The sequence below is a fragment of the Oryx dammah genome, unplaced genomic scaffold (genome assembly GCF_014754425.2).
Source record: "Oryx dammah isolate SB20612 unplaced genomic scaffold, SCBI_Odam_1.1 HiC_scaffold_2, whole genome shotgun sequence".
In the NCBI taxonomy this organism is placed as follows: Eukaryota; Metazoa; Chordata; class Mammalia; order Artiodactyla; family Bovidae; genus Oryx; species Oryx dammah.
Window position 1 is genome coordinate 32,191,531 of NW_024070186.1, and position 14,935 is coordinate 32,206,465.

The following is a 14,935-nucleotide window of genomic DNA, read 5'->3' on the forward strand; positions in this document are numbered from 1 at the left end:
GGTGGTCAAAAGATAGAAATTCCCAGTTATAAAATAAATAAATCCTGAGGATATAATGTACAGCATGGTGACTATAGTTAATAACATTGTATTGTATATTCAAAAGTTGCTAAGAACTTAAAAGTTCTGAAGACAAAAAATCTGTAATTACATGAATTGATGAAGGTTAACTAAACTTATTGTGCTAATCATTTTGCATTTGACACATACATAGATATATATGCATGCGTGCGTGCACGCTAAGTCCCTCCAGTTGTGTCCAAATCTTTGTGACCCTGTGGACTGTAACCCACCAGGCTCCTCTGTCCATGGCATTTCCCAGGCAAGAATATTGGAGTGGGTTGCCATTTCCTTCTCCAGGGGATTAACTCCTGTCTCTTAGATCTCCTGCATTGGCAGATGAGTTCTTTACCACTAGCACCACCCAGGAAGCCCTATAGATATCTATGTAGCTATATAAAATCATTATGTTAAACTAACATAATCTTATATGTTAATTTATCTCAATAGAACTGGAAAAAGTTTAATGGAATACTGAGTCTTCAGGCCAAAATTCTACAAAGAAAGTTGAACAAAGGTGGAAGAAAATAGATAAAACGAATTAAAAATGTTAGGTTTCTTTGTTAACAATAGATCTCTTAAGGAAGGTTTATGATAAAAATATCTAAGTCTATCCAAAGAGACTCATCCCATGCACTGCCAAACTTGAGATTCCCTGAGACCATCTCATGTGTAAGAATCAAGACTGGTGATGATAGAGAAACATACATCATGAACCCCCGATCTCTACAGAGTGGAGAAATAATTGATAGTATTCTATAAGTGTTTCCCCAAACCCCAGGTGCTGATTTATCGTGACACTTGCTTCTCTCATTGTGGCTAAAACAGTTTTAGACATTCCTTTCCTGTCTTTTCTTCATCCTCCCCCAAAGTGTCCCAGCACTAAGTGCACATATTATCTCATGGTCTAATGACTCCTTCTGATCAAGCTGTTCCTGTTAGCAGAAGAGTTTTGCCTTCTGGACTCTGCAGCCAGAATAGTCAAGTGAAAAGGAAGACTGGAAAGAACAGAAATAGTTTACAAATAAATATGTGAGAATTAAGACTCTGAACCACAAACGGTCAAAATGATCTTCAAAAAAAGTTGGACAGTGAGGAAAAAAATCAGACACTGATGTTTTAATACTACACATACAAAGTTATTTTTTAAAGTCATATAATTACTGTTAAAAGGTCATATAATTTTATAAGGTTATATAATTACTGTTATATTACTGCTATAAGGACTTCCTTAAAATATCTCAAAAATACACAGTACTATCAACACAATTGATAATAGCTTCAGTGTGACCTATTTGCCTGACAATTCTCTTTATTGAAACAATAGACAAGACAGATTGCTTGGTAGTTTAACTTGCCCTAAAATAACTTTCTTTACCAAATGATAGTGTCATTTGTCACGCAGGAAGTGAAGGCTTGGCAAACTTTTCACTGGGGTTTCCTTTGACTTTTCACACTACAGTCAACTGATTTATAAATTATAGGAAGTATAAATTTAACTGTGCTGACAACTTTTTGAAAATCTACTAGGTCTGCAAGACTTTTCTAGCCAAACGGTCTGCTGACCTTTCCAACTCAATGTAGAAAAACATAATGTGTTAAATCAATGAAAAATAAATAAATGAGATTGATTGATTCATTCATCATAGTTTTAAACCATATTTGTGATTTTTCACTATAAAACAGCTCCTTCCTTTAACTTCTAAGGTACCCACTTCTGTCCTGCAATTTTCTATGAACCCACAAGACACAGCAGCAGAATTAGCTCTTCATCCTTTCTCCTCATGCCCAACTAATCTAAACTTTACAGTGTCTTCCTTCCTTGTTTCTCTTCTATCTGCTCCTCGGTTACTATTTGATCTTAAAACTTAGCCATTCCTCTGCTTTCACTCTCTACCTTGTACACAGCAGCCTAACTATCTCTTTGCTTTTGTCAACACTGCACTCTTCCACTGACTACAAATACAGTGGGCATTACTCAGCCTGGAATTTAAGTGATTCTGTAGCCAGACTCTGCCCTTATCCCACCCTGTTTCATTGATCTTCCATACTTCAACAACTTAGAAATGACTTTCTCAGAAATGACTTTCTACCCATGCTTGGAATGACTCTCCAACCTCCAAACACTACATATATCACTACCAGAGTCAATCAGCTATTTTTCCTCAAAATCATTCCTATCACCCCTTGTTGTTGTTCGGTCACTCAGTCATGTCCGACTCTGTGACACCATGGATTGCAGCATGCCAGGCTTCCCTATCCTTCACCATCTCCCAGAGCTTGCTCAAACTCATGTCAATTGCATCAGTAATGTCATCCAACCATCTCATCCTCCGTCATCCCCTTCTCTTCCTGCCTTCAATCTTTCCCAGCATCAGGGTCTTTTCTAATGAGTTAGCTCTTCGCATCAGGTGGCCAAAGTATTGGAGCTTCAGCATCAGTCTTTCCAATGAATATTCAGGGTTAATTTCCTTTAGGATTGACTGGGTTGATCTCCTTGCAGTCCAAGGGACTCTCAAGAGTCTTCTTCAACACCACAGTTCGAAAGTATAAATTCTTCGGTGCTTAGCCTATCACCCTAACAAGAAATAATGTCACCCCCTCTGAACGTCTATGGTATTTGACCCACTCCTTTGATAGCTAGCTGTCTTGTGGTATATTTATTCACTTATTCATATGCTGCATTTCCCCCAGATTTACTAATAAACTCCTTGAGATCATTCCTATTTAGAATCAAAACTGATGGAAATCAGTTCATTTGTGTTGAAGGAATGAATGACAGAGAAAGTTCTTTTTTCAAAAACAAGTTTTAACTTCCTATTGATATTAAATTCAGAAAATACTTAGTAGACATTTTTGTATTCCTAAATATTTTGTAACAAATTAATGTCTGTAAAGATATTATGTAATAGAATATAGGCCCCACTCAGTTAAAATTACTAAAGGATATAGTGGATCCACAGAACAATTTGACAAATAGTTCTGGAAATGTCAACCGAATAGATATAAATCAACATAATTCTAGTTTTAGTCTCTCAGAAGGTTGTTTTGAGATCATCACCTGCTCGTAATATATAGAAAAATACTGTTCTCACACATCTTTAAGTGAAAATATTTTTTCTTCTCTACACTTTTATCTGTATTGAGCATGAACAAAAGAAGCTTGGCATATGGTAATTCTTAAAAATTTTATATGTTTACAATGTGGTATGAAAGCACAGTACATTGCTGCTTATATAGATGCCAACAGCTCTCCTATTTTCCAGTTTTATACCATATTATTGGAAGAAACCCAGGGAGCCATCAAGCCCAGTGCTGTTTCCAAGCACGTCAAGGCCTAACCATCCCAGAAATACATGTGCTTTTATTGGTATTCCAAGAGATGATTATATAGCACAGGAATTTATTCCAGCCTCTTCAAAGCCTGAAGTCAGAAATTTCATCCAAGCCCCTAAACTGCATTCTGAGAGTAAAACTCATTTCCTCATCCTGTAACTTTTAGAAACAAAGGCCAAGTACTCCTTTTAATCTGTACCACAAAGAAAAAGGACCCAGTGGAGCCACACCAATGGCTTCTGTGACACCCTGGTGCTAGACCTATTTCTGCAATTCTGTAAATCTTCCCTTTCCAGTACTGGCCCTCATCTCCCCCTACGCATCTCAAAGTAAGATTGTTCAGGCCTCAGCCCTTCTCTGTCCACAAGGCCACTCTGGAGCCTGTCCAGTGGTATGCAATTTGATAAACTACTCAGTACTCAGAGTAAAGTCCTAAGGGCCTCAGTTCTGCCTCTGACCAGTAATATATTTACTGGGACCCTGGGCCCACCATGTAATTTCTCTGTATATGAATTTATATCTATACGAACACAACTAGGATTATATAATATCTTAGTCTCTTCAACCATTAAGTGTCTAGGACATTCTCCTACCAACTCCAAGATGATATCTTCCAAATATTCCAGCTATATATACTCTACCAAGCACTCAGATTCTTCCATCCATTCATTCATTCACAAACTATTTATTTAGCAGCAGTATGCACTGGGCTCTATGGTAGGCTTTGGGGACACATTGGTCAATAAAAAAAGGCATGGACCCTGCTTTGTGAAGTATACAGTCTAGGTGACATCAAATGATGTAAGAATTATAATTAATAGGCAAGAAAATGCATATAAAATTTCAGATGGTACTAAAAGTACTTTGAAACAAAAGAGAGGGCAAGAGAGAGAGAGGGGATGCAATGTGAGAAAATCACAGGACAAGCCCTCTCTGAAGAGATGGCATTTCAAGATTCCAGGAATAGGAAGTAGCCTGACATCCAAAGAGCAGAAGTAAGACCAATTTAGACAACATATGCTAAGAACAACATGTGTAGAAGTCCTGAAGTGAGAAAAGTGCTGTTAGATCTGCAGCAGTGGAAGTGAGAAGCAGCAGAAACGTGGCATTTATTTCCTCTCTATATTCACCCAAACATAACATAGAACCTAAATAAGTGGTTCCAAAACTTGCCTGTGCATTAGATTCATCTGGTGATCTTCCAAAATTTCCAATGCTCAGGCTACACCCCAAACCAGTAAAATCACCAGCTCCAGGGACAGAATACAAGCAGCAGAATTTTTTGAAGCTTCCAGTGATTCCAAATTTCAGACAAATTTGAAAATCACCGAGTAAAGCACTAAATCAACTTTAGTGCTCAAGTTCATTTACTTATCTATTAAATGATGGAGTTCAACATAATGAAATCAGGCCTTTTTCTTGCTCTGAATTAGATGATCTCTCTCTAATTGCAGATCCACAGGTCATTTTCACCCACCCTCTTCCACAAATCTTTCTCTCCCTTCCCACTATCCTGGGACCCTCATATTCTCCCAGCCGGGCCTGAAACCCTGGAATCTTAGATTCTTCTCTTCACGGTCTTCCTATAAATCAAGCAGATTCTATTGACCCAAAGAATCCATGAGGCCCTCTTCCCTTCTCACCTAGTTAACCACTTCCTGCAGCCTCATCCTCCAATCCTGCCCAGATCTTTCTGAACTCAATCCTGCTGCCTATCCAAGCCACACCCACCTTTGAAAGCCCTCTCAAGTGGCACCTCCTCCAGGAAGCCTCCCTAACAACCTCAAAGATCTATGACAACTAATCTGTAAAGTTTTAAGAAACTCATAGTCTATATAATTTAGAACTGAAACATACACTAACATATATTATATGTTGGTATTATCTCCCCCAAAGATATTAAATAAATGAGGAAAAACATATATTCCATTAATCGCTGGAATACATTAAGCAATCAAATACTATCTAGAAGTAGCAATGGTAGCACTGGTCTTAAGGTCATGCAGTGGTGATGGTATTGGTGGTGGAATTAGAAGTATAACAAGGCAGTGAGAGCCACGCAGTATAAAAGGCCTATGGCAGTCAGGCACTTTCTATACATCATCTCACTTAAACATTGAAACAACCTACAAAATAGTTCTAATCTACCCACCTTACAAATAAGAAAGTTGGAGCTTAGGAAGTTCAAAGAACTAAAGATAGATGACAGGTCTTTCTGGTCCTGAATTTTTCCCCCATTATTCCATGTTACCTCTGTAACTCCATGTTAAACCTTTCAAAAACTGGACTCATTTTGGAATTCTTTTGCATCTGACATAGACTGAACAATTTCTTGATTCATATGAATAATTGCATGCAGTGGAGAATTCTCAGTAAGAAAGACAGACTATGAGCATTTCATTTTCACAGTCTAAGTAGGGTCCCCCAACATTAGCACATAAGCAACAAATATGTGCTAAAATATACTCTGGCCATTTATTAAAAACATTGTTTCTACTTAAAGTTGTCTAACAAGGTAAGTGTATCAGTAGATGCTCCTTGTTCCACCAGCAAGGGACTTGGGGATTTACCCTGGGTACTGAGCTGCCCATGGCCAGCCTGGAATGTCCAGAGGAACAAATGCTAATTGTGATTCAATAAGTCACATGCTTTAGAAGTTAGTCTATAAAATACTTGAACCATTCAAAGTCAATTCAGCATTTCATGTGAGAACTCAAAATCCAACCAACAGGAAAAACCAAGAAGGCTCCATATTTTTCTCCATCTCTTGCCTTAATTTTTTAAAAGCAAACACTGTAATTGGCTGTTGATAAAAACCAATATGTCAGTAACACCATAACAGAATTTCTGAACAGGTGCTCGCAGGCAGTCCTTGTTAGAAAACAAATTGCTATAATGACAGAGATAATTATCAGCACCTTTGTGGGGGGTGGGATTCAAATCTGCTTGAAGAAATAGTGCTGCTTAGAAATGCAGATAAAAACAAGTAAGAGAGTGAGAAGGGAAATAACTTAAATTCTGGTACTAAGAAAATTAAAACAGACAAGGGTATTTAAATCATATGCTGCTAACAAGGTCACTTTAAAAAATTATTTATTTCAAGATAGATTATTTTCCACTATTCACAAGAATAGAAAGAATCTCTCAGAAGAGATCACTCAAGAAAGTCAAAGATCTAGAAGTTGTCCTGTTTACTTCAGAAACATTATTTAATTTTCTTTCTTGTGCTTTGCTTCACTTCCCTAAGCATGATTTAGGTTAGTATTATAATCAGTTTGACTTTCCAGAGCCCTTACCAAGTGCTGCTGCTGCTAAGTCGCTTCAGTCATGTCCAACTCTGTGTGACCCCACAGACGGCAGCCCACCAGGCTCCCCCATCCCTGGGATTCTCCAGGCAAGAACACTGGAGTGGGCTGCCATTTCCTTCTCCGATGCGTGAAAGTGAAAAGTGAAAGTGAAGTCGCTCAGTCGTGTCCGACTCTTAGCAACCCCATGGACTGCAGCCTACCAGGCTCCTCCATCCATGGGATTTTCCAGGCAAGAGTACTGGAGTGGGCTGCCATCGCCTTCTCCGTACCAAGTGCTAGGAGGAAGTTAATCTAGAAATTTGCTAGTTGGGAGATAGTGTGAAAAAAAAATACTAAAAATTACTCTTCTTGAATGAGGAAAAAGGGCAGGTCATGTATCTTCCCTTCTGCCCCAGATCTCTCAAAATGGAGGGCGGGGGGGAGGGGAGGAGTGTATTTTAAAAGAAAACTAAATCTGTATGGAATAAAAGTGATAAAATGCACTTCCATAATTTCAAGGAAGTTCTCAGTTCTGACATAGAAGAAGCTAGAAGAAGTCACGCAAGATCCTGATTCTTAGCATGCATATGTGTTGTTAAACACAAATTCACTTATTACAAAGACTGATCCACACACAGGGCAGCAAAAAGGTCACCTCCTTGTTTTCTAACCCAGAGTCCTGAGAGCAAAAGAAATTCTCTCTTCCAATAACCAAAGCAGTTCACACATTTGCAAAAATAAAACCATTTTTAGAAGGTGAATAACTTCACAATTTTTCTTTTTTCAATCTAAGATTCTCTAACTAAACAGATGGATTCGAGATCTCTTAAGAACGACTGTGTGTCAGTGCATGTATAAACAGCAAAGAGGCCAGTGTTTTATGTTGGCAGCTAAAAGTCAGCCATTCTAGATCAAGGTTTGCAAGTGCAAATGCCTTCATTCTCCTTTATTTTCCCTTTGGCTTAAGGGAGATTTAAACTTAGCAGCCAGCTGGTAACATATACAACAACCACAATATATATATGCAATGACACTTAAAACACACATGTGAAAACTTGAATCAAGTATCATTAAAGGTAGAGTCAGCTGAATTATTATTATTATCTTTTTCCCTAATGTAACTGTGGTTTGCAAAACAAGTTATAATAAGAAGCACTCTTTCTCAACTTCTAGAAGAAATATACAGACAACTGAGCTTACAATAAGAGCATATCAAGACATTAACCACTTAGTAAATGAAATTGCCCCATGAGTATGGTGTTTAAAGGGGCATATGTATGTGTGTGAATGCACTCTCTATGGTGGCTTATATATGACACAATTATTTACACTGGAAAACAAAAATATATGACCAGATAGAAAGTGTCCTTACCTTTTCAAGTATAGCATTGCCTTGGTGAGGATTGATGTTGTGTTGGCTTATTTCTCTCTTGTATTTATATTCATAAACTTGATCAGTGATATTAATCAGAAGAGTTGATGGGCTGAAGACCAGTTTTCCACAATCATATACAGTTCCACTTTCAATATCAGTTGGTGCTGTAGCATATCGTAAAATTAATCCCATTACGAGGCCTAAAATAAAGAATAAATAACTGTACTGGAGGAACGTAATCTAAAATATTTATTACTCTATGTTTTCAAATATACGGTTTGGAACTTATATAGGTGGCAAGAGAAAGGATCATTACCTGGCTTAGAAAATTGTTTACCCTTCCACTGGCACCAATTCACTAGATTTTTGTTGTTCAGTCACTAAGTCATGTCTGACTCTTTGTGAGTCAATAAGATTGTATTCTTACAATATTTGCAGTGGACACTTCGTACCTCTCCTTTTGCCCCTCCTAATGGACCCACAGATTTTGGAGAGAAGAGCTACCCACCTCTTTTTTTCCATCCAATTGCTTCAAGAAAACCTTGGCTCTGTGACAGATACTGAGTAATCTAATCAGTCAGGAGATGGAATTCCCCTGGAGAAAGTTTCTGGTCCACAAATCAGCACATATCTGAGATAGCCCCATCAGACTAGTAGGCAGCCCTTATGAACTATGGTTAGGGGACAAGTCTTATTGTCTCTCGCCCTCAGGACATGATCAAGGCAATATATTTCTCCACATTTTGCTGGCAGGTATCTTGTCACCTTAAGGGGACACAGTCAGAACACTCAGGATGGTGGGACTGAGATATAGACAGAACCTAGGTCCTGCATAACTTCACTGCGCCCTGGATCAGCCTATCCCGGAGCCTGATCTGAGTGTGCATTCAGGTGCTCAGTCATGTCCGACTCTTTGCGACCCCATGGACTGTAGCTCCCCAGGCTCCTCTGTTCATGGGATTTCCCAGACAAGAATACTAGCAGGGGTTGCCAGTTCCTACTCCAGGGGATCTTTCCCACCCAGGGATTGAACCCGTGTCTCCTGCATTGGCTGAAGGATTTTTTACCCTTGTGCCACTTGGGAAGCCCTACCCTAATTCTAGACTTCTTATTATGTGACATAACACATTTTCTAATTTTTTTTAAAACTATTTAAAATCAAGTTTATCCTTACCTGCAGCCAAACACATTTTAATGACACAATATTCCTTTAGCAAAGAGTTGGACTCAAGTGACAGTCTTTGACTTTTAGGTTTACAAACTGTTCAGATGCTCACGGTAATCTGATAAATGTGAATTCTCTTAATATTATGGATTTATTAACAAAAAAAGCAAAGAAACTTTAGAGGTGTACACATTCCTCAGTTTAAAATTAGAACTGATGTATTTGTTTTAGGACAAATCCACAGTTTACTCTTTAAAAAAATCAAATGCTGGGGGTTTTGCCATTCTTCTGTGAATCAAGTCATCTAATTGCCTTTCATTTATCTAATAACACATAAAATGAATGTGCATATTTGGGTACATATTTTGTGCCAGACATTTATAGATTTAAAATAAAAATACAGTTCGCAGTCCTACAGGAGCTGAAGTTTGTGAAATGAAGATCCATAAGCAAACAATTATAATACAACATGACATGTGCTATGACAGCTGGTAAGGATTCTGCGCTATATGAGTATAGAGAGGAGACATTCCAAAGCCCTTTGAATGATGCAAAGCTTTAGATGAATCTTAAAAGGTCACATAAGATTTGTCCAGATGAGCTGAATCAGGGAATGAGTTGGGATCCAGGCTGCACATGTGGGTAGCAGCACGTGAGTAACAGCAGAGACAACTAAATGTTCCCTAGGATTTTGATTCACCAGTGCGTAGAATAGTCGTCAGGAAGTGGCTGCTCACCCAGAGACTGTGTTTTTGGCTGTCTTGAGTTTGGATGGGTTCTCACCAATGGATTATAAGCAAAATTGATGTGTGCCACAGAAGTGTTGAAGAAGTAGGCGAGCTTTCTCCCTTCTCTTTATCCATCTATCAGATGGACGTGGAGGGGAAAAAAACAGTACTATAGGTGGACAGAGTCACGACACAGAAGAAGCCTGAGTCCCTGAGACAGCAGGTGTGGGAAAGCCATCCACGAGCCAGGAAAACCTGCACCAGACCATTATGTGAGTGAAAAGTGAACTTCTCTTGTGCACTCACTGAAATGTGAGTGCTTCTGTGTTAACAGTTACTAGGATGACCTAACAACATACTATATATATATATATATATACAAAGGAACTTAAGAAATCTGATGGATTTAGGAAATCAGCAGCGGAGTAAGAAGAGAATAAGTGGAAGAGAGGGAGAAAGAGAAAAAGAGAGAGAAACTAGACTACAGGGGCCAGGTTATAAAGAGGCTCTTCTGTCCTGCTAAGGAGTTCTTATTTCTAACCCAACGGTAATATGAAACTGTTGTAAGATTTTAGGCAGGACAGTAAAACAGTCAGATTTTCATGTAAGAGCCATCACTCTGGCGATAAAGCAGAAAACTAGAGTGAGAGGTGAGAATGAAAGCAGATTTCTGTCAAGAATATTTTTATCTTACTTATTCCTGCTTCGCTATTTGGTCCACTCCTCCATAATAGTGAGAAATATTTAATGGTAACTTTTGTTAGAAAGAAAAAAATAAGTGATGGATTTGTAACCACCACGAGCACTTGACCTTGAGTTGAGCAGTGGGCAGCCTTCCACGTGCAGCGTCAAATGACTGTAATAAAACTAGTCAGGAAAGAGGAGGGAAGACACATCATATACACTGCACGTGGCTTAGGATGCCTGCGTAAGAATATCACTTTTCCAACACTCTAGTGAAATCTTAGGGAGAATTTATTCTCTAAATGTTACCTGGCAAGTATCATGAATGATACTATGACCTCTTCAGCTTTCTGCTTAGTGGGAAATATAGAAGGGAAACAAGATACTATGTGCGCCTGAATAGAGAGAAACTATATTGTTGATAATGTCTGAAATTCCCAAAGGGTGAGTCATTTTATTTTTGCAATGTGCTTTCGGTGCAATAACAGGGAGTAAACACGAAGTGTCCATCATTCTTTCCTAAGCAGGGAAAACAAGAATTTGTCATAAAAACAAGTTCTCAGGACCTGGGTTTCTGTGGTTAGATTCATACAGTGAATCAAAACCTAAATGGCTGTGCCTGGCCCTCTGTGCCATTACTGGTTCCAGCCTTTGAGAAGAGGCACACTGGAGGAACTTAAGAAATCAGCCAATGACTTGTCTCATCAGGGGCACTAAGCAGGCTTCTGAAGGGCCACCATGGCTCAAAGACTCTGTAACAGCCTTGTCAAACCTTTTTTAAAACTGCACTGCAGCTTAAATCTTCTCCTCCCCAGCCTCCTGTCCTTCCTTCTCTCCACAGGAGTTGGTTGGGGCTGCACCAAGGCCTGACAGCTGGCCCAGCATCCTCAGTCTCCTTCCCCTCTTTTCCTCAAAAGAATTTCCTCTAATAAATCTTTTGCACAACTAATCTCTTTCTAGCATCTGCCTCTTGGAAGACTCAAATTAACACACTAGACAAAAGACCCTGACCTTCCTTCTCCCCTACCCCAAGGGTGGAGAGGAGTCATCTTAGCCTAGGATAAGGATCAGTGGAGGAGCTGCAGCTTCCCCATGAACTTGGTTAACAAACATATCCATCCATCTGTGTGCAGTAGCAGCAACTAGAAAATCCTTAATGTTGGAGGCCAGACTACTTACTCACAGAGCTTCACAATTTTAGCTTTAGCTAAATCACTCACAGCTTTAGCTGTATGTTGACACAAATGTGGAGTCTTGAGTGAATGTACTCCTACTCAGTATTATAAGAGAGTAGGTGACAGATAAAGAAGGACTGCTAATAGGAAGAAAATGCTAATGAAAAGGGATCATTTTTACACCCCCACAAAGATACAGGATAAAGAAAGTATCAGCCACTTGTATGCAGAAGAAGGAAAGAGGAGACTATCTACCATGATTTATAGATACAAACCAGCACTCTCTTTGGTAAGTCATGAAGCTGACCCCACTTGCCCAGGGAGAAAAGAAGGCAGCCTCTCCCAGCAAAGCAATAGCACCATCACATGTGCACACAGCCCTGGTCCCAGGTTTATCCTCACAAGTATGACACTTTGCTGAGTTCTGTCACCTGGCTGGCTGGTGGCATTACCTTCTTCAAGCAGAAACTCTAGTCCAAATGTATCCCCTGAGTCTACAAGTCTGAGCTTCTCGGTAACTAGTGTGACATCAGTGGGAACCTGTTCTCAAGTGAGCCCTGGCCTCGCTCAAGCAGCATACAAACCCCCAAGTCAGAGCTGGACAACAGTCCTCATCCCTAAAGTACTCACAGTCCAACAAAGAGTATCCCAAGTCCCAGCAGGAATACCTGGGCTCTGATATGGCCTGTACTAAGTTCCCTAATCTTTGAATACTTACAGTTTGAACCACACCCTTTTGGGCCCAATTTTATATAAAGACATATATTGTTCAGCATTGCTATGTAGACTTTGGCTTTGTCACCACTAGACAAGGAGACAGTTTAGGGCAGAAGCTGTGCTATTTCTCATCTCTTTTTTTTTCCCTCTTGAAATGCCAAACACTTTAGGCAGTTACAGCCCAGCTTTCTCTAAGATCACAAACTCCCTTGGATTCAAGAAGAAAAGGATCCTCTAAGTTTATGTATTCAGTCAGGGACCAGCATTTTAAAATGTCACATGTGAGGAGCATCACACCAAATGCTATGATGTTCCCATCCTTACAGAGCTTGCTTGTGGTATAATTCTCATAGCAGATGCCTGACATACAGTGGACATGGTGATATTTGTGGGAGAAGAACAGAGGGAAGGAGAAAAAAGAGCCTCACGAGCACTCAAAATGAGAAGCATTTAGAAACGTGAGCCTCATCTCTCTGAACTGACTCTCCACTCTTCACATTGAAAATATGGGGAAAAAAAAAAAAAAACAACAAAAAACCCTCCCTTCTTCCCTCCTTCTGCTTTCATGCTATAGACAAGACAGGCCTTGCTCTAGGACTTGTAGGAGTTATAAAAATGAACAAAATATGGCCCTGATCATTCAATATTAAGATATTTTAATCCTATCTTTTGCCCAGTTCTGTGATCCTAATTTCTGGTAAGAAGAAGGTACAACAGGTTTTTCCTAAGTGTCTTCTTATATTAAGCCTGCATTTCATAAACAGTTCCCCTGCATCTTACTGACAGTCATTCTACATGATGCTGAAATGCCCTCCTAAAGGGTGTTTTCTAAGAGAAATATGGATGAGGATTTACTTTGACATATAATGGTTATATTTATATATAATGAAATGGATTACAGAATGGTTTTGTAAACATCACATGTTGAAACCTCTTCGGCTATGTTCAGACCAACAGTTGTGTTCACACACTGTCACCCACATGGCACACACTGCAGGCTCCCTTCAGATTCTTGTTCTGCATGCAAAAAGACTCTCATTGGAAAAGACTCTGATGCTGGGAGGGAGTGGGGGCAGGAGGAGAAAGGGACGACTGAGGATGAGATGGCTGGATGGCATCACGGACTCGATGGACATGAGTCTGAGTGAACTCCGGGAGTTGGTGATGAACAGGGAGGTCTGGCGTGCTGTGATTCATGGGGTCGCAAAGAGTCGGACATGACTGAGCGACTGAACTGAACTGAACTGAACTGAACTGAGGGGTGGTACTTCTCTGGAGTAACATAAAGCAACAAGCTCAACTATACACATGCATCTGATAATCAGATAACTACACAGGTATATTTCTTTTTTTTAATTTAAATTTATTTATTTTAATCGGAGGCTAATTACTTTACAGTATTGTATTGGTTTTGCCATACCTCAACATGAATCTGCCCTGGGTGTACACGTGTTCCCCATCCTGAACCCCCCTCCCACCTCCCTCCCCATACCATCACTCTGGGTCATCCCAGTGCAGCAGCCCCAAGCATCCTGTATCCTGCATCGAACCTGGACTGGCGATTTGTTTCTTATATGATAATATACATATTTCAATGCCATTCTCCCAAATCATCCCACCCTTGCCCTCTCCCACAGAGTCCAAAAGACTGTTCTAGACATCTGCGTCTCTTTTGCTGTCTCACATACAGCGTTAACATCACCATCTTTCTAAATTCCATATATATGCATTAGTATACTGTATTGGTGTTTTTCTTTCTGGCTTACTTCACTCTGTATGCTCCAGTTTCATCCACCTAATTAGAACTGATTCAAATGTATTCTTTTTAATGGTTGAGTAATACTCCGTTGTGTATCTGTACCACAGCTTTCTTATCCATTCATCTGCTGATGGACATCTAGGTTGCTTACATGTCCTGGCTATTATAAACAGTGCTGTGATGAACACTGGGGTACACGTGTCTCTTTCAATTCTGGTTTCCTCGGTGTGTATGCCCAGCAGTGGGATTAAGAATCAATATAGTGAAAATGAGTATACTACCCAAAGCAATCTACAGATTCAATGCAATCCCTATCAAGCTACCAATGGTATTTTTCAGAGCTAGAACAAATAATTTCAAGATTTGTATGGAAATACAAAAAACCTCGAATATCCAAAGCAATCTTGAAAAAGAAGAAGGGAACAGAAGGAATCAACCTGCCTGACTTCAGGCTCTCCTACAGAGCCACAGTCATCAAGACTATATGGTACTGGCACAGAGACAGAAATATAGATCAATGGAACAAAATAGAAAGCCCAGAGATAAATTCATGCACCTATGGACACCTTATCTTTGACAAAGGAGGCAAGAATATACAGTGGAGAAAAAACAATCTCTTTAACAAGTGGTGCTGGGAAAACTGGTCAAC

General features: G+C 39.5%; 1 protein-coding gene across 1 annotated transcript in view; it reads right to left on the reverse strand.

The window, feature by feature from the left end:
- The window catches only part of SLC9A9 (solute carrier family 9 member A9), a 640,928-nt gene that overhangs the window by 612,146 nt on the left and 13,847 nt on the right, over positions 1 to 14,935 (reverse strand). Inside the window, exon 2 of the mRNA XM_040234268.1 lies at positions 8,056 to 8,258. Within this exon, the coding sequence (XP_040090202.1) occupies positions 8,056 to 8,258 (203 nt within the window). The remainder of the gene's footprint in view (positions 1 to 8,055; positions 8,259 to 14,935) is intronic.